Below are 19,914 nucleotides of genomic sequence, written 5' to 3' on the forward strand. Positions count from 1 at the left end.
TGAATCTTGTCCGCCATTTCTCTGAGGCAGTCTAGGACCTTTTCAGCGGCTTCGTCGAGAGTTTCTCCGTTGTCCGCTCTCATGATCCTTCGCAGGAGCTTAGGGATCTGGGCCGCCACCCTCTTGACAAATTTTTCCAGTCTCCTGATGGACGAGCTATACCTGGGTTTTGGGGGTACAAGACCTTCCGTACGCCACTGGAAGTGGATGTATTTGTGAGAACCATAGGTGACTTCATCTCCGACATGCCATCTTTCCAGTTCTCCGGTGTCCTTCCAGAACGTCTGGTCCGGCCACCCCCTCTTCTCATTGTGCTCGTAGGTCGGTACTACATTGCCCCTGCTGGCCACTTGGAGTTGGAGCTCCATCGTCAGATTACGGATCGACCTACCTCTCTCGTCATCCTCCCTGTAATTCCAGTCTGAGTGGTGGCCGTTCAAATCGGTACCGATTATCGTTGGTTCTCCCCATTGGCTGAGAACTACCTCTCTGATCTCGGCAAGGGTTTCCTGGATTTCGGCTGTCGGTGAGGAGTAGCCGCTCATAATGACTACCTCCTTGCCATTGATCGCTGCTGTGTGCTGACCCAGCTTCAGCGTGGCCGCTTCTATATTCTTATTGCAGAGAATTACGGCTGCTTTGTTGTTCTGGGATTTCCACTTTCTCCACGCCTGCGGCATGCAGGATGAGGAGGACATCTACTTGATTAGCCGCTACTTGTTGCTCTAGTAGGTATGTGGTTCGTCTGGCCCTATCTGCATTGAATTGCAGAAACTTGAGTCCTTGAGGCTGGGCTACTGGTGTCTGGATGTCAACTGGACGTGAAGTTTCCTGACACCTATCTGCTGTAGGCACCGTTGTGCTGCCATCCGTTTCCATATCTTTGTACTAACTTTAGGGTGTCTTGGGCGCCTAATTTTTGTCAGGTGCTCCTCACTGGGGCCTCACCTTTCTTCTGAACGTGATAGTTCTAATCGATGGGTAGGTTCCAGTACTGTCCCTGACATCTTCCACTGTCGTGATTGATCTGGACAATTGTAATTCTCTTCCGCCTGGGCAGTCCTTCGCTCCGTGCCTATCGGCGCATCTCGCCGGGCTTGTGAATTGCATGGCCCGGTGGCCCATGGCTTGGCACCTCAAACAGCGTGGCGACGGGATGAAGCTCCGAATTTTCGAGTGCCACTTATTAGTAGTGACCACCCCTTTTTTCAGCGCTGCCTCTAGTGTCCTGTTCTTTGTCACTTCCACAATTTGATGCACTCCCCCCGCAATTCTCGCTTTGAGCTGCGACTTGATCACAATGTCCTTTCCTGCCAAGTCTAGCGCTTTTTTGAGAGCCGTCACTATATTTTCCTTGCGTGTAGCGGCTGGAATGTCTCTCAGAAGAATTGCAGTCCTCTTGGTCCTGGGAGGCTGTGCCGTCATGACTTCGCGGAGGTTTCTGTCTGTGGACAATTCCACCTTGAACGATTGTGCGTTTTTTATGCTTCTGAAGTCCACTGCAATTCCCTTCTGTATCGACCGGATCCCGGCCTGTGATTCACCTATTCCCTTGCTCCTCAGGTGCCAAGTGATGGCGGGTGCCAAAAGACCAAGATCTTCCGGGTACTTTGGGTATACCAGTATTGTATTTATCTTCTCCCCGTTGGATATGACCGCGGCATATGTTCTTTCGTGTTGTGTGACATCGGAGATGCCAGCCATTACCCTGAGTCTTTCGTTGATGTTGGGTACTTTCTCGTTGGCTGTGCGCTCAAGAATCCTCGTTCCAACCCGTGGGCTCCAAGTGATTCTCTTCGTACTTCCAGGGTCCCATCGATGGGGCAGGGCTCCACTGGTGGTGTTCCTCCCGTCCGGGTCCTCCTGTAGAGTATGTCGATGTGTATGTCGAGATGAAGATTGGAGATTGCGGTTGGGATGATCAAGAGCTTGCTTTGGACCCGTTGGAAGGGCATGTATAGGAGATAGAACGAATCGAACTCTGCGGGAAGATATTTCCTTCTTCTTTTTGGCTTTTCGCTTGGTAACTGTGATGAAGTCGGAGTCAGAGTCCAGCGTCGCCTCATCAACTGTTTCGTAGGCAGACATGTCGGACGGAGGACTGTCAAGCGAGGAAGATATTTCCGTGAAGATATTTTCTGGGAAAATATTTCTGCGGGAAGATATTTCCTTCTTCTTTTTGGCTTTTCGCCTGGTGACTGTGAAGAAGTCGGAGTCAGAGTCCAGCATCACCTCATCAACTGTTTCGTAGGCAGACATGTCGGACGGAGGGCTGTCAAGCGAGGAAGAACCATGGCCTTCCTCCGTTGATTTATGGGATGAAGGACAATCTTGAAGTAGCGGCTTTGTCTCTTCTATAAGTGAGTCTGTTGTTTGCGTAGCAAAAGATGTTGTAGAAGAGCTGAGAGACAAAGCCGCTGAAGATGTAGAATTATTGGCAGTAGTAGTAGCGGGAAGGATAGATGACGGTTCAGCAGAAGAAGAAGATGTCGATCGTGTGCGATTTTCCCATTGAGGTTTACCCACATATTGTTCTATGCCACTGGTTTGTGTATATGAATCTGTCCGTTCGTTCTCCGAGTCCTTCAATCCAATTAAGGATTATGTCTAGAAGTTTGTTGGCTCTTTTCCTGGGTTTAAGAGGTATGTTGTATTCGAACGATGGGGTTCCTCTAACACCAGTAAAAGAGTTAAGAATTTCTTTTATGTCTGTAGCCATGTGCATGATGTTCAAGTATTTTCGGTTGCGTTCGAAAATATGGAAGGTGAAGATCTGTTCACTATTGTCATTATCCGAGGAATAGATTTCAGGGCTAAGTAGGGAGGAAGGGAGGGCTTTCGTAGGAGACAAGGTTGGTAAATTGGTGACGGGCGATAAAGCTGGAACATGATGAGAGCATTTCTGTAGAAGTTTTGAAGCCGATCTTGTAATTCTTTTTCCAGAGAGGGAACTTCTTTTGTTGATATAAACCTGTGGTGTCGGTGTAGCTAGCTGGGTGAGAGGAGCGACTACGTTGGTGACTGCAGACGATTCGTTGGAGCAATCAATGGCATATTTTAGGCCCGGACATTCATTTAAACTATCTTCATAGTAGGTCGGTAATGAATAGTCCGTTGCAGAATCAGCTGTTGGACGATCTATAGTCTGTTTGATGGTTTTCTTCTTAGCTTTATTGGTTTTAGTCTTTTCTTGCGTCGTGTTGACAGTATGTTCCTTGAATTTATGCTTGTGGAGGCACTTGGTCTTGGATTTAGGTACAGAGAGACCATGAGGCATCGACGAGGCGGAGAGTATTGGTGATGAGGCGGTAACTGTCGAATGCGTGTGAGCATCTTTAGTATGTTTTGGCGAGTGCGTCTGAGGATATTTCATGAAGATCTGGGCCAGAAGGCCTTTCGCCTTGGAAGACTTCGGTGTATCTTGAATTGATGTCATAGCTGTAGTATAAGGAGAATTTTTTGCATGCTGGTTTGTGTCATGCGTAGATGGCGAAGCATATGATGAGCGTTGTGTGTCAGGAGGTTGGCTGTATGCGGTTTCCTTACTTTTCTGCTTCTTAGAAGAGTGACAATGGTCAAGAGTGAAAAGGTCACAGAAAAGTTGCCTAAAAGTCACAGAATTTTGCTTTTGGTGTTTGATAGACTGATGTAGGAACATGTTGTGTGTGTATGTATGCATGGCCCTAACGTATTTATGTTGTTTCATGTTGTGTTTCTGCTGCCATCTGTTTTCTATATTTTTTGAAGTAAAGATGGCAGATGCCTGAATTTTCATGTTGCATAAATATCCTGTTGAAAGTCTGCCTGCTGTCTGCAGAAAGACTTTTCAAATGCTCGCATTTGCCTCTTTAAATTGGGAAACCACACTATGCCAGACTACAAGTCTGATTTTTACAACTATCTCTGTATCCTTTTTAACACTGTTTCTTTATCACTTGAAAGTAACAAAAATCAAGTTCATTAGTTTCTCCTGCTGTTCTCCACCAGCTGTATAAATAAATTGAATTTTTGAAAACCCAACATGAGATTAGGAAACTATTGATTTTGCACTTTTATTTGAATCCATAATACATTTTGTAGAGCATTTTAGTTTTACTGCAACATCATGATAGTTTTCTATCCTCCTTAAACTGTATTTACTTACACATTATAAGTTTTTAGTTGATGTGTTTTTTTTCTTTTTGGAGAAACTCAAAGATTTCCTTTTTCACCTTTTATTTTCATTTCAGGATACAGACATCATTAACTTTCTTGTAGACTATATCAAGAATGACCAAGTAGGAATGATTGCTTCTGCACATCTTGCATTGGCTGACAAACTTGGTATAGAATCACACAGATGCATATCAATTGCAAAAAAGTTCTCAATAGCAGTCGATTTTCCCAAAACCGGTGTAAGTTCATCAAACTTTTGCTTGACATGGCATGAAAGACCTAAAATATTTCCCGATTTTATGCAGAAATATTGGAAAAATTCATATCGGTCAAAACGAGCACTGGGAAAGCTTTTCAGGATATGCAAAGACTTTGAAAGTGAAAATCTGCATGCTTGTCTCAAGTATAGCCACATAGAGGTAATTGTATGTTTTTAAATGTAGACTTTGTACAATTCATGTAAAAATAATTTAATCTCATCCAATGGTTTCTGAAAGATAAGCTGTGGCCCACTCCGGGGTGCCTTGATCAGTTACTGGGGGCATCATGACGACATGTTCCCATTAAGTAGATTTACTAATTCAATGGTATTGCAGTTTATTTGAAAAAAAATGTACTGATTACATAATTTTTTTGGAAATTCAAATTCTTGTGTTTTCTTACTTCACCAGTCCAACCATTCTAAAACTGTTAGATAGACTTATTTTCTGACTTAGAAATTTTTTTGATACATAAAAAGTGCAGTGAGCCAAAAAAATTTGGCAACCAGTGTTTTATCCTTTAATGCTTCACTCCCTCCAAAATATTTTTTTCACTGTTTTTGAAATTTTTTCTAAAGAAAATGAATTGAATGCTAGTTAGAGCACTCAAAAGTCTCTCTTCACAAAAAAGAAAAACAGGTTTAAGTTTTTGCACAAGTCGAAGCAGTTGGATAGCAATAACTCAAAATTTTAACACCTTCACAAGGGCATCAGGGCTAAGTGTTCTTAGAATGGCACAATGTTACAGTTGTGGAAAAAAACTGAGACCAGGTATATAATCGTGATTAAAAATACAAAATAGTCAGAGAGAGTTTTTCAAAAAAAACTTTTCAGAGATGTTGATCATGATGAAAAATCATATCTTAAAAACTCATTTAAAAATTGGCAATACTATTTCAGTAAATATTTTTTATTTTGATTATCATTGTAATGCAGGTCAGAAAAACCATAAGGTCATTTCTCCCGCCTTCTCTAGCGACCCTTATCTTATTTGCATATCCTTATGGCTAGGCGTCATTTCTATATATAGGGGAAATCGTGCAGAAATGGACAGCCTCAGGGCTGTCACTTTTCCTACTTCTCGTACTTTTTGGTAAAATGTCCGACATTTGTCTTACTTACTAGGTTTCATCTTACTTTCTGGGGTTTTTTTCTATTTTTCTTACTTTTTTACCACACAAATCTTGTTCACAAAAAGTGTAATTTTTTTTTTTAATGAAGGGAGAATCATATTGAAATATTGCCAGTAGTGTATTTACACGGGGGGCTAAGTGGGCTATAGCCCAGGGCAGCAATTTTTGAAAAAAAGCTGTTTGAGTGTTCTGTGAAATTAAGTCTTTTTCTTAAGGTTCCGTAGTTTTGTGAGTTAATTGGAGATCCCTCCAATATTGTGTCTAGGGATCGTCTGCCACCGCTGCGGGAAGGGACTTCACCGTTGAACATTGTTGTTTCAAAACACATTCTGAGGCCCCTGAGAATGTTTGTTTGATTCCAGTGAGTATAACGACATAGTAATCATCTCACAGTAATTAAATAACAAATTAATCAATAAATCCCGTTTAAAAGAGTGGCCTGCAGTGTCATTTGCAATTGTTTTACTGATGCGGCTTATATACCCGAGTTTTGCAATTGGTGTGGCCCACGAAGTGCAGCTGATCATCATGTTGGTCTGCTACCAAGAGAAGCTGGCCACCTCTGAGCTAGACGATCAACAAAATTTTTGTCTTCTGATATGTTTGAAGGTTGTGAAATCCAAGACAAAAATGATCGAGCTAATCCCAAATCAGAATATGTAGATGAACTTGGGTTAGATATATCAGAAGAGTTCTGAGTTACTACATCATTGGAGGAACTTACCGACTGCATGTCAGTTGTCTTGTCCCTTGATTGTTCTTCAAAAAAAGGATATATTGATTTGATGTGATGCTCTCCCCGAAATATTTTGTTTTCGTTAAAGTTGTGCCTATGTTTTGGAGTAGTATTAGTGTTTGCATTCAAAGGCGTGTCAGATGAATGTAAAACTTGTGGCTGTAAAGGCGGTGATTGTAATGCTTGAGACGTCCCTTGAGAATCATGATTTGTGCCGTCAATTATAATTTGGGGTTGCAGATAAGCAGGGGGAGGGGAAAAGGTAATAACTCATCTATCTGCTCATCGTCCGCGATGGAATTCGAATCATTAAAAACGTGAAGACTATGGTTGGGACACAAAGTTTAAGTTGTTGTCATCAATAAAGGACATCAAATCTGGCTGTAGTGATGTAGGTCTAGAACAAACAGAATCATTTATACCAGCTGAATCCTCCTACTTTTGTAGGATTATCTCTGTACAACGAAACTTTAGTTAACCTATCAACATGTATCAATTGGGTATCCGCCAGGTTATTAATATTCTTAACATTAAATGAAACAGGAGATTTCTGATCTTCAATCCGATAAGGTCCCTTTGATTTCCAGACAAGGTAACAAGATTGTCCTTTCTGAACATTAGGGAATTGAACATAGACCATATCTCCAATTTTTCTATCTTGAATATGCCTTTCCTTCTGCTCTCTGGTGTCTACGACTATTATGTGCGCTACTTGTCAAGGAAGGGCGTCTGCTACAAGATTTTGATTACCCACCTTGTGAATGACATCGAAGCTGTATTCATCTAGACTCAAAGCCCACCATGCATTAAGACGGCCCTGAGTCTTCAAAGACAAGTACTCAATGTGAACCGATTCCACCGTGAAGTTTCTGCCTATAAGATATGAATCATGGGCGGAGATATGGGGGGAGGGGCATTGCTCCCAGGCCCCTGGTTTATCCGGATATTGAGTTATCCAGTTAAGCATATAACAAGCAGGGAATAAACAAGTTTGTTTTGTATCACTTCAAAAGCTTTATTACATTAATAGTTATTTTACATGAAGTTAGACTCGTTCATTGAAACAAAACCTTTTTGCATTAAAGTCAATTATTCAAACATCAATTTTAGTTATAAAAAAGCGTGGATCTCACCACAGAAGTCCATGTCCATTTAGCCGGATATCACCTTTCTTCTTGCAGACCAAGAGGGTGCATTAGACACGATAGCGATGTAAATCCATTTACGTCGTTGAAATCAACTGAAGAACAGTGTTTCAAGTTTCAGAGCAAGTCACCAGCAACTAATTTCCAGATAGATCTCCCAGCAATCATCTTTGAAAGTCCACCGGAGCCCAGCCAGTTGAACGTCGAAGATAGAAGTACTGGACGATTCTATAGCATTAGACTAGAAATTTCATCAGGAACCAAACCATTCAAGGTTTCATGTGCTAGAGAGGGCAACCAGTCACGGGTTGAACTGCAAGACTCGTTAAGTAGTTATTTAGTTTTCATAAAAACAATATCTTCACCAGACCCGCCGGGAACAAGAAAAAGTTAGTTATTCAAATCATAACATTATTTTAAACTTTCACGACCGAAGCCGAGAATAATGAGAATTAGCTACTAAAGTAGCAAAGGCAAGAAGTGAATACTTGAATGAATGTGGTTAGTGGGAACGAGAGCTGCTCTTTTATACATCTTAAACTGGTTTTAATTTAGGACCATTCATCCACCGGAAACACTCTGTCTCTCACTAAAAATTCAAAAAGTCACAAAACATAATTTGCATACAAAACAAAGTCAAAATTATTTCAAAATTTTCAGTGGCAACGCTAAACGTAATTGGGCGAGCTGGTCAGGCTCTCCGATCACGCTTTTCACATCAAACACTGAAAACACAAAAACAAAATAATTATTCCCGCAAAAGTCTGCAGCCAACCGCCGAAACAGGTAAGTAAAAATGTAATGACAATATAACGAGACCATGTGATATCTCCCCCGGGAGAATCCCCAACCAAAATAATGATTAAACGTAAAAGTAACGGAGAAGGATGTTATCCTGATCCGTTACAACGCTAGAACCGGAGGATTAATTAGAGAAGCTTTCAAATGCTGGAAAGCACTGATCTCAACACTGGTTTCATTGTTAAATCTGTTAAAGGCTTAGCGATCAGTGCGTAAGGTGGGTTATATCATCTGAAAAAACTTTAACTGTTTTAGGGGGCTGGGGGAAATCAACAATGGCTTTTACATCGTGTTGTCGAATGCCCTGTGACCATAATCTAACCATAAGTTACATTTTTTGAACATTTCAAAAACCTTTTGGAGTTAATGTAAGTGCTCATCAGCAGTTTTTGATACTATAGCACATCGTCGATGAAACAAAATATTTTATTGTCATGAAGTTCTGAAATAAATGCATCAGCCAATCGCTGGAATGCAGATGGTGCAGTTTTCAATCCCATAGGCACCGTGTTTAATTGGAATATGCCCTCCTAGTTCTGAAACACCAACTTTGGTCTATCTTCTGGAGCTACTTCTAACTGATAATACAAAGACGTCAGATCTAAACTACTAAAAAATTGTGCTACCCTATCGAGTTGAGCTAATATGTCCTGAAGTAAAGGTAAACAACTATCATTTTCGATCGGAATGTTCGTGCGTTTCAAGTCCACACACACATCCTAAAACCTCCTGGTTTTTTTTTAACCATCAAAGTTGGTGCTGGACAAGAGCTTACGCATTCTGATATAATATCTGCTTCTAACATGCCATTTATCTGGTGTTTAAGTTCTTCCCTCTAAGCACATAGGGCGTAGAATATCTGGGTGAAGCCTGAATAGGTTGACCGTTTCAAGGAATTTTATGGGTTGCTAAAGATGTGTGACCCAGCTCCATTATGTCTCTAGCAAAGATGTCACAATAATTGAGTAGGAGGAATTAATTCTGGACACAATTAGTCTGGTAGCCCATCTAATTTAAATCAGCAGTGGATAGTGGGGCCAAATTATTTTTTGTTAAAAGCACTGGTTCTTGCAGACTATCTTCCGTGTATCTTTCTACATCCCTAGCTTAGTCCTTTTATTCAAGTACCTAGTAGTATCTGACATAGCACTCGAAACTTTTACATTACCTCCACTATGAACTTTGCTTAGAGTGAGCGACCAGTATCCCTTGAGCTTTGTTTTTATTTTTGACAAATAATTACGTCCGTACCCTCCAAAAATCCAATAGTTGAGACCATTGTAACCTTTTGTGTACGAGCTGGCAATCTAAGTTTCTTAGGTAACGTTTTGTATTGTACAATAGGTTTGTCTTTTTCTGAGCTCATATACAATGGAGTTTTAACATGAGTTACACAAAAGTCCTTCCTTGGTATCTAGCTTAAATTCATCCTTTTGTAAACAATTGTAGCCCGAAATGGCTTCATAATCGCTTCCCAGGATTGATCAGTTGCAAAAATTCTCTGTTTTATACATTCTCCAAAACAAATGGGCAACATATAACAAGAGGTATATTTCAAAGGTATTTTTCAGAGGTATATTTCACCAGTGCGTACATGTTTGACGATCGGCGTCACAAAGTCGCGTTTGGTATTCTTTTCCGGAGGTGTTGAATTTTTTGAATGGGCGAATGCTAAAAATAGCTTTGCTTTTTGTAGGCAAAGACCATCATTCGTTAGAGATTCCGCAGAGGAATATGAATGAAGTGCATGTGTGGTTTAGTAGTAGGCAAAGACCGACAAACACCTAGGGAGAGATATTTTTGTTCTTGAAGGAAAGTTTGATCCCACTTTGAAGGGGGCAAGCAAAAATTTAAAAAAAAGTTTCATGCCATATGCCATAATAGTCCATTTGGTTGTTTTTGCTACATCCTCCAATTGGTATATGAAATATGACGCCGAAGAAGAATCAGAATCAAAGGTGGGCGACAAGGCTGCATAACTCGAAATGGTACTGGTTTGTATGCGTGATCCATTGCTACTATTAATATTAGATGTGGAAGTGTCCTCTATAATGGCATTTTATGAACTATTAAGAATTACTAGTATATATATTTTTCAATTAATTACTTCAATGTTTCTACTCACCAGTGCTACTGGTATAATTAAGTTAAAGCGCTATGACATCAATAAAAATTTTGAAAAAAAAATTAAATCACACAATGATTAAAACCATATTACTAGATATTAGAATTAGAACTAGTCAAAGTCCTGGAAAAAAATCTGTCACTTTTTACTCTGAATGCTCAATTTTAGGCAACACCAGAATTAAAGAGAAGGACGGAAAGGAACTACCAAACTTGAGGAAGTGACAGTTTTTAGGGGTAAAAAATGGAAAAATTATTTTTTTCTTCGAAACATGATGCAAAAAACATTGTTATAGAGATTTATATTTTCACAGTGACAGAGTGTGGGCTGGGTTGTCTCAAGAGCATCATGGGCCCCCGGGCCAAGAGGTTTTTCTGAGGCCCAACCTGGCAAATTCTTGAAAAGTTCGACTAGATTGTATTTTTGTGAAGCCCCTGGGCTGTGCCCGGGTAGGCCCATGCTTTGAGATGGCACTGGGTGCTGGTGGCAAAACCAAGTGTGCCGCTCGTGACAAAAATCCCTGTGTTTAGGCATGATGAAAATGCATTGAATGTGAAGATTTCGAGCGTCTGAATAAATAACATCTTTCACAAGTGCTTGATGTGCCGTTCAGAAACAAAAAAAAACTCCGGGAACAAAAAAGTGAGTACTGGGAATGTGAACCTTTTTTTTCTTTGTAAAAAGAAGAAAAAGTGCAAAACCATATCTCTGAAGGAAATACAAATTAAAATTTTCGGTAATAAAAAAAGACAAAAAAAATTATCTATTGCTTGAAAATTCTTAAAATATGACAGATCGCCTAAAAATGCCCAAAATATATAAATTTTCATTTAAAAAATGATGTCATACAAATCTGAGGCCTAGTGATAACAATACCAGAATGGTAACATTATCCGAGAGCTTAATAAGCGACATTAACTGTATTAAATAACAGAAGTTTTTAATTTTCAGAAAAACTTTTACTATTTCTTAAGAGTTTTGTGTATTTTTTCTTATTGCTATCTTTTTATTGGCTTTTATTTTTTAACAAGTAAATTTTGTTTGTAATTTTCTTTTTAGGCTGATCCGGCTCTGGTTGTTCCTGGCTGGCTAAAGTACAGAGATGATGCCATCAAAAATAGAAATAAATATAATGGCCTGTTGTCATATATTCTCCAGAATCATGGGGTACAACACGAAGCTGAGGCATTTTCTGGTGCTTTTACAAAGCTTCATTGTCGATATTTTGAAACAAAGGACAGAGCTGAAATCGAAAAAGTTGTTGTTGCTAAACTCAAGTCATTGTGTACCAACATGAGGAAAGAGTTCTACAAGGAATTCAAAGTGTCTTCAGATGTTTCAGATCAACTTATTGCTGATGCGCCAAATGAGAACCTTGGTGTATTTGTTAAGAATAAGTTGCTGCAAGAAATGTTTATGAAAGCTTCAGCTTGGTATATGGTTACTTACAGCGACCCAAATCCAGAATTTCTTAGTTTTCCTTGGCTGGTGTCCAATATTTTGTCTAACATTAAAGTAAGAGTCCATTCAAAGTCTGTTATCACAAAATTTTCGCCTTTGGTTGCAAAATTAGATAAAAGCCTGATGGTTTGCATGATGAAGAATCATCTTCCTGAGCTTCCTACATTAGCTATACAAGCTTTTACACCACCATTGCACATTGTTTGTAAAAGGATAGATTTAGAGTTAGCATTTCGCTTTATTTTGCTTTGGGCAACAGATAATAAAATTAAGAGGCCTGTTAAGATTCTTTTAGATATGTTTTTGTGCATCGCTGAAAGAGAGGGTTATGTTGGGGAGAACTCAACAAAAAAACGAAGTGGTGAGAAAACAGCTGCTTCACTTTTTTTAGCTATTCTGAGACAATGTGCAAAATTCAGCTTTTGTGGAAAGAAAGATGCATTGAAAATTCTAGGTTTTGAGATCTTTAAGAGCAAGCGTTTTGGGAAAATTGCAATGCAGACTTACCACCAAATTGCCATATCTGGTGCATATATCAATACTGATTTTGTAGAACAAAGTGGTCTGGTTGAAATGAAGCCTGAGTATATGGATTGTGGTTTATACATTCATGACTTACAGGAAGACAACCTACGCAAAGCTGAAAAACTGCTTCAATCTTATTCTGAAGTCGAGAGTGTTACTCTTAGGGTGAATGCCACCACTAAAAAAGTTATCGTCACCGCACATGGAACCCAGCAAGCAATCAACATGTTGAGGAGAGCCTTGGGAAAAGAGATCAAAACCTTAATGGAAGCTATGAATACTGGAGATTTTGAAATTTAACTTCAAAAGATTTTTGCAGAGCTATTAGAGGGTCGGGTAGTCAAGTTTAAAATATATATATATATTCTTCTGTTTTTTTTACTGTGTACAGGGTAGTTATAATTAAACTGACCCTACTCAGACCTATGTAGAACCTGTTCTGGTTGATATATTTCGTTGAAACTTGGTATATATGCTATATGAACCATAGGGAAGAGAAAATTATTAAAAAATTATAGTTCGAATTTCAACCATTAAGTAAAAAATTAATGCTTAAAGAACAAGAAACACAAATTGGAAACATGAAACTATTTAATCACATCATTTGTTCAATATTCATCCCATTTGAATAAACGATATGTTCAAAGCCTGGTATAGCATGCTCATTAGTAGCGCAAGAATTTGTTTATTAGTTCTTCAATAATTTCTTGAAGGTTGCAGCATTATGCCGTGCTTTGTCTGCCTTCGATTTATGCAGAGTCTGCCCGAGCAGAGTTGTCCCACTACCTCAGTGGACATGATCTTTCAACAGTCCCCACAACCAGAAGTCACAGTGATACGTGTTAGAACGGCAAGAAGGCTTGGCATTCAGAAAAACTGTCAGAATTGCCTAAATACTTCTCTAAAGCGAGCACACAGCAGTGTTTTCCCTTGTCTGCCACCTTTTAGGACCTTGAGGTGAGTGCTCCTCATGGCTCTAAATCTATGAAGATAGCATACAGACTCTGCCTGAATCAAAAGTAAACTAAATATGGCATGTTGCTACAATTCTTCAAAAAGTTCTTTGCGCTACTGTTGCACATGTTATAACAGGCTTTGAACATATTATTTATTCAAATGGCATACATATTGAACAAATGCTGTGATTAAATAAAGTTATATGTTTCTAATTTGTGTTTCTTGTTCTTTGAGCATTACTTTTTTGCTTAGTGGTTGAAATTTGAACTATCATTTTTTTATTTGCAGACTTCTTTTCTTTCATGATCCATATAACCCAGAGGTCCTCAACCTTGTTTGACTTGCGGAGCCCTATCCAGTATATAATTTTTATGGCGGAGCCCTTTTTTGTACATACTTTTTATGGCAGAGAGAACCTGTAGGCCTCTTTTATTTATCTGTCAAATTTACTGATTTATATTATGTATTTTCCTTGAGTCGCCGCGGAGCCCCTGGGAGGTGCACACGAAGTCCTTGGAGCTCCGCAGAGCACCAGTGGAGAACCCCTGCTATAACCTATATAGACCAGGGATATAAAAACAACCTTTTCATTCCACAAGCTACACATGTGGTATTTCTGCTGCTAACAGACCAGTTAATTACTCTTCAATTTAAAAACTTACAGACGTTCTTGTGAAGACATCAAAAATTTTTCCGCAGTCAAAAAGTAAGTCCGCTTTCTCCCCCCATTAATTTTTTTAAAACTTCATAATAGCAAAATTGGTCTACCTTACCTTTAGCACACCTGATTGAACTTCACAGACTTTATCGATAGTGGTGAAACCGTATAAATAAGGGCTGACTTCTATTTTACAGACATTCCTGTAATTTTCTCCCCCAACTTTTTTATAAATGTCCAGGTTTTTTTCCCTCCCAACAAAGCATACTTAAATTTTCGAAATCAAAAATTGAGATAATTTTCATGACAGAAATTATATTATGATAATTATGACTTATCATAATTATATAGTGATGTAAATATATTCATTTCACATATTTGCAAATATGTGTTTTTTAATGAACTACATTTTGATCCACTGCGACTTGCAGTAGCCCTCTATTTCCCACCATTAGCAATTTTAGCAATAAATGGCAACTTTACTTGCTTCTGACAATTTTTTTGGCTGTAAATGGTTGCAACTTTACTTACTTTACTTGCATTTGACAACTTTTTTTTGCTGTTATTGGTTACTTTACTTGCCTTCGACAATGTTTTGTGATATTGGAAATATCCTCTTCATTCATGAAGGAAATATGGTCATCTTGAGCATTTATGGTGTTGTATGTATTGAAACTTTTCTACCGGAGCACCTTTCGTGAATCAGATGGAACCTTATGCAACAGCTTCAATGCTTTTAGAACTTGATACTCTATTTCAGGAGTGTGTGCAAACTTTCAAGTCTGTGGGCCTATAAGTGTACCTATTGTGGTGTGCGTAATGATGTTTTTGTTTAGGGCATTATCTGCAGGTCGGATAAAACCCTTTGGTTAGCTAGAGGTTGTACACCTATACTCCATACAGCCAGTTCTAAATTGTTTGCACAGCAAATATCCCTGCAACTGTTGACTTTAGAAACATACTTTCAATTACAAAAATTTCCCAAATCACTTGCACTAACCTAAAATCGTAAAATTTGTTTGAGGGTCCATATACATAAAAAAAATAAATTAATTAACTTTTTATACAGTACCCGTGTGTTAAGAGTTCCAATTAGTGAAATGTGAGTGCAGCTTTGGAGAGTCATTGGCAAAAATTTCATATTTTTGAATGCAATATTTATCTATATATTAAATATGAGAAATCACTATGTTTTTGGCAACTTATCACTGTGCTGGCAAGTTTTCATTGACTCAAACGTTGCCAGTTTTAGGGACTAGACAGATAGGATGTACTCAACCATTTTATTTTTTTTTTAATTCACAATAAATAGTAATTAAATTTTTTGACAATTATAGAATTTTTACAACTTTGAATTTAGTTTGTGTTTCGCAATTTGTGAACCACACCCCCAGTCATTGGCAACAAATGCTGAAAACTTCAAAGTCGAAAATATCTCAGTTAATATTGCATTTTAAAATATTCAATTTTTTGTAAATGACTTCTCATTTTTTTGTAATGACTTAATGCATCCACATTTTACTAATTTGAAGTTTTAGCACACAAAGGGTCTAGATAAAAAGTTAGTTTTTCTAATTTTTTATGTGTATGACCCCTGTGGAAATTAAAGACATTTTACATAACCGCACATCATTTGAAAACTTTTTATAATTGAAAGTATGTTTCTGAAGTCAACGGTTGCAGAGATAGAGATATCCATTGTGCAAACAGATGGGGCAGCATGAATTAGGTTATATTTGGCATCCATATTTATTATGGGCATAATTTTTTTTCAGCCACCTCATAGGAAAATTCTCCTTTGTGGCCTTTGTTTCTGAATTACAAAAGCTTCTAAAAAACATGACCAGCATTCCATTCTTTAAGATTTCGTTATTCAAAACCAGAAATTTCCATACATAGATTCATGGTACTACAACAGGTTATGCCGCGTTCGAAATCATTGGTGGTCCGCGACCACTGATTAAACCAGTGTTTCCCGAAGTGGGCAATATCGCCCCCTGGTGGGCGATGGAATGTTCCGGGGGGGGGTGATAGAAGCTACGGAGAGAAAAAAGGCGAGAGAAAAAAAATTCTGCAGAAGGGGGCGATGTGTGTGTGTGTGGAATGAAAAGTTTGGGAAACTGGATTAAACAATCAGACCACTGAAAAAAAATTGTGGTGGTCCGCGTAACCAGTAGCAGAAAACTTTGTGCTCCCCTCGTGGGGGCGATAATCTGCGGAAGCATCTTCTATGGGAGAATCGCCGATCGCAGTGGGAAACTGGATTAAACAATCAGACCACTGAAAAAAAATTGTGGTGGTCCGCGTAACCAGTAGCAGAAAACTTTGTGCTCCCCTCGTGGGGGCGATAATCTGCGGAAGCATCTTCTACGGGAGAATCGCCGATCGCAGTGGATTTTTGCATCTCTTTGGTGGAATATCACTTTTCTTAATGCTAATATAATTTGGAAAATTAATTATTATTTCGATCAGATTTCGTTTAGCGGACCAAACACGATGTCTGTGTGGACCAGTAGGTTTTCGTATTTTTCAATTCTAACACTGTTATGGGATGATTTTTTTTCTTCTGGGATTAAAATTCACATATGTGTGATTCGCATTTGCAGATTACACGCAGGATCAGGCCCGTCCATAGGCGGAGATAGACTTGGAAGTCTGGGGGCGCAAGATGATGATGATGGCAATTCATATATGCATATATACATTCGATCAGTCGACTCCACCTTTGACGCTGGGGGGGGGGGCAATGGCCCCCCCATATCTCCGCCTATGGGCCCATCATTTAGGGAGGGAGGGGGAACCGTTCCCCGCCCCCCCCCCCCCTGGAAAAGTTGAAATGACGGCCCTGTGCAGGATATCACATTGAATGTCAATATGGGGGAGAGGGGAAGATGATAATGGGCTGTGATGTATGCAAATTATACACTTGTTAGTGTTACTGATGTTAATTTTCTCCCCTAATTATTTATCATACTGCATGACTTGTTCAAATGATAATAGAAAATATTATTTGTTTTGTTTGCTTGTGTACATTGAAATGTGAAAAGGAAAAGAACGGAAGAGATGAATACACTGAAAAATTAAAAATTCCTAATGCATTCTTACATATTTATGGATGCCGTCTTTAGAGGATAAATGTAACCACTGTATCACACTGGCCAGAGATCCCATTTGGGTTGGTTATCAAATCTCAACTCCCAGTTGTTTAGAGGGGGGGGGGAACCTCTGTTCAAATCAAAAATTGTGGTCAGAATGAAGCTGAGAGCTTGCACATGAATCTAATTCAATATTGTGATTGGTTACTTTTGAAATGGAGCTATTTGATTTGTCTATTTATTACAATTTTATTATAATTCTCGCTCTTAATGAACCCAAGCCATGGTGCTGCGATTGGCTGTGTTAATTTATTATCATTTCTAATATATTTTTGAAGGTACTAATATACGTGCCTTCATGGAAGTTTAAATCTGGATTTTACTTTGTAAAAAGCTCTCGACATGAAATTTTAATCTGTGTCCCACTTGCCATCAGTGAGTGGCGATGGTCGATTTTGCACATTCTTGATCCTTAACACAATAAGCGTGCTCATTTAACCTTGTTTTTATGGGTCTCCTCGTCTGTCCTATGTAACTCAGAAGGCAATTACTATATGGAATATAGTAAATGCCACATTTTTATAACATTTTTAGGGGGAGGGACTTCTATGGATGTTAGGTTAACAACCCTCAGGGTTACATAGGATGACAGATGAGGAAGACCCCTGAAAACATCAAGCAAGCACGCTCGTTGTGTTAAGAATCATGAATGCAAGAAATCGACCATAGCTTCTCGCTGCTGGCAAGAAGGGCCACATATTCAAATTTCACATAGCTAGAGTTTTTTGCGCAAAGTCTACAGCTGATTTAGATGTTTACGAAGGCACATATATTCATGATTTCAAAAATATATTAGTAAACAATGAATAAATCAACAACACTGATCACAGCACCATGGTTTGGGTTCGTTATCGGCAAGAATTGTAATAAATTTCGTATAGAGCAATCAAATAGCTGCATTTTGCAAGCAACCAATCAGAACATTGCATTAGACTTAAGTGCGGACTCTCAGCTTCATTCTGATCACAACGTTTTACTTGAACATATTTTTTCCAGCTGATAAACCCAGAGTCAAGATTTGGTAACCAACCAAAGTGGGATCCCTGGTCAGCATGATAATGTTACCATTTGTTCCCTGAACACGGCACCCATAGTGTGTTGAAATGTATTATGAATTTTGTGTTTTTCCGGGTGTTTGTCTTTTTCGTTCTTTTCTTTTTGTAATTATATGGTTGCATGAGGCAGAAGGATTATTTACTCTTCCATGCGAAATAATCATCTACTTCCTTTTTAAAGTCGAAACCCAATGAAGAAATGGTTTAGGTTACGAAAATATTACATTTAATTTTTTTTTTCTCTGAAGAAAAAAAAGATTTAAGGTCGCTCTTTGAAGAGATTTATTTTTCAGCACGCATTTTGTTTTCACTTGCAGTCTTATTATTTAGCACGATCCAACCCACACGGGTAAAGGGCTTACATCCCGGAAGAGACAGAGCCCGGGTTGTGTCTGGTCTGACAGTCTTCTCATTATTGAGATTAAGGATGATTAACATTTCTTTCTAACAAAAGACATGGCAAATACTTTAAAAACTGAAATTTTTATATATTTTGTATCATATTTTACTTTCTTGCCTTTAATGGTTATTTCATTTTCAGCGTTAACATTTACTTAATCTGATTCTTATTTATGATCTGTAGCTGTTTACTGCTTATCCACATTTGGTGTTCAGGCTATCAATTCCAATGTGACACTTCATCAATGGGCTACCTTTTATTTTTGGGTTGTTTTAGTTTTTGAATGGTGTTATTACAGTTGGATTGTCTGTTATTATCAAGATCTTTAATTGTTGATTAGTTTTGTCACCTGAATAGTCTTTTGTATTTGTTGTGAAGAGTACGTGAAAAAACTAGACACAGGAATTTTGTTTATGTCTAGACGAGAAGGGTGTTTCTTTGGTGTTAGAGCTCATGCTCCATTTATATTTTTTGGAAGAATTTTTATAGATGCATATTTTTATTCAGTGTTTTTGTACCAAAGATATTTTGTACCCATATATTCTCATACTTTTATGCAATAAAGATTGTTATTGTTCCATAGAAAAATCTCCTGTCAGAATGTTAAAGTTTGTTTATTTTCGCTCAACCACATCCCCCGCAGCAGGACCCCTAGGCTGGGGATCTCTCACAATCCTATAGTGGATTTTTAGTATTAAAAAAGAAATGGCAAGAATATATGTTCCGGAAACCTTGAGCAAGAATCATCCTGGGCTGAAGTCCTACCAACGTCATCTATAGCAATTCTCACAATAATAATGTTTAGTTTATGACCAATGCTACCTTGACATTTGCTTAAACTCGAGATTGATTAGGTGAAAAAGATGAAGATTAATTCGTAATTTCCAGGTATATTAAGAGATTAAATATCAAAAATGCAATGTAGTAGGTCCGATAGTCAAAGATCGAAAAAAGAAAATACAAATAGCGGTGTTCAAAAAAATTCTGTGTGTATTGATGGAAAACTATTGTTTTCATTATAGTGGCGTCATCTATTACAAGCATCGAGAAGCTGGTCGTTGCATGAGCGCGTGTGCTCCTTTCAAAGCAAAGCCGCTCGAAAGATGCCGCTTGCACTCTTAATGCAGCTTTGTTTCAAACTTTTCTAAGCTGGTGACCCAGTTCTTCGTTATCAAATTCGCTAACCCGTTCGGGATGCCTGTTTGTCCCAGTTTTTTCTTGCTCAATAAAAGATCTTACGAAATAGAAATATTTCATTCTTATAGTTATTTTATTCTTTCAACTCTGATAGCCTGTACTTGTTTGATTATTTATCCCAAGTTTTTATTATTTGAAGTAATGTTTGATA

General features: G+C 38.5%; 1 protein-coding gene across 1 annotated transcript in view; it reads left to right on the forward strand.

The window, feature by feature from the left end:
* The window catches only part of LOC149087113 (uncharacterized), a 63,539-nt gene extending 44,394 nt beyond the window's left edge, over positions 1-19,145 (forward strand). The window contains exons 8-9 of the mRNA XM_089231354.1: positions 4,230-4,574; positions 11,415-19,145. Of these exons, the coding sequence (XP_089087480.1) occupies positions 4,230-4,574; positions 11,415-12,641 (1,572 nt within the window). The 3' untranslated portion in view covers positions 12,642-19,145. The remainder of the gene's footprint in view (positions 1-4,229; positions 4,575-11,414) is intronic.
* Positions 19,146-19,914: the final 769 nt, after the last annotated feature.

The sequence above is a fragment of the Pholcus phalangioides genome, unplaced genomic scaffold (assembly GCF_987345545.1).
Source record: "Pholcus phalangioides strain wild (caught in Gottingen) unplaced genomic scaffold, Ppha-v1.0 ptg000004l_1, whole genome shotgun sequence".
Lineage (NCBI taxonomy): Eukaryota > Metazoa > Arthropoda > Arachnida > Araneae > Pholcidae > Pholcus > Pholcus phalangioides.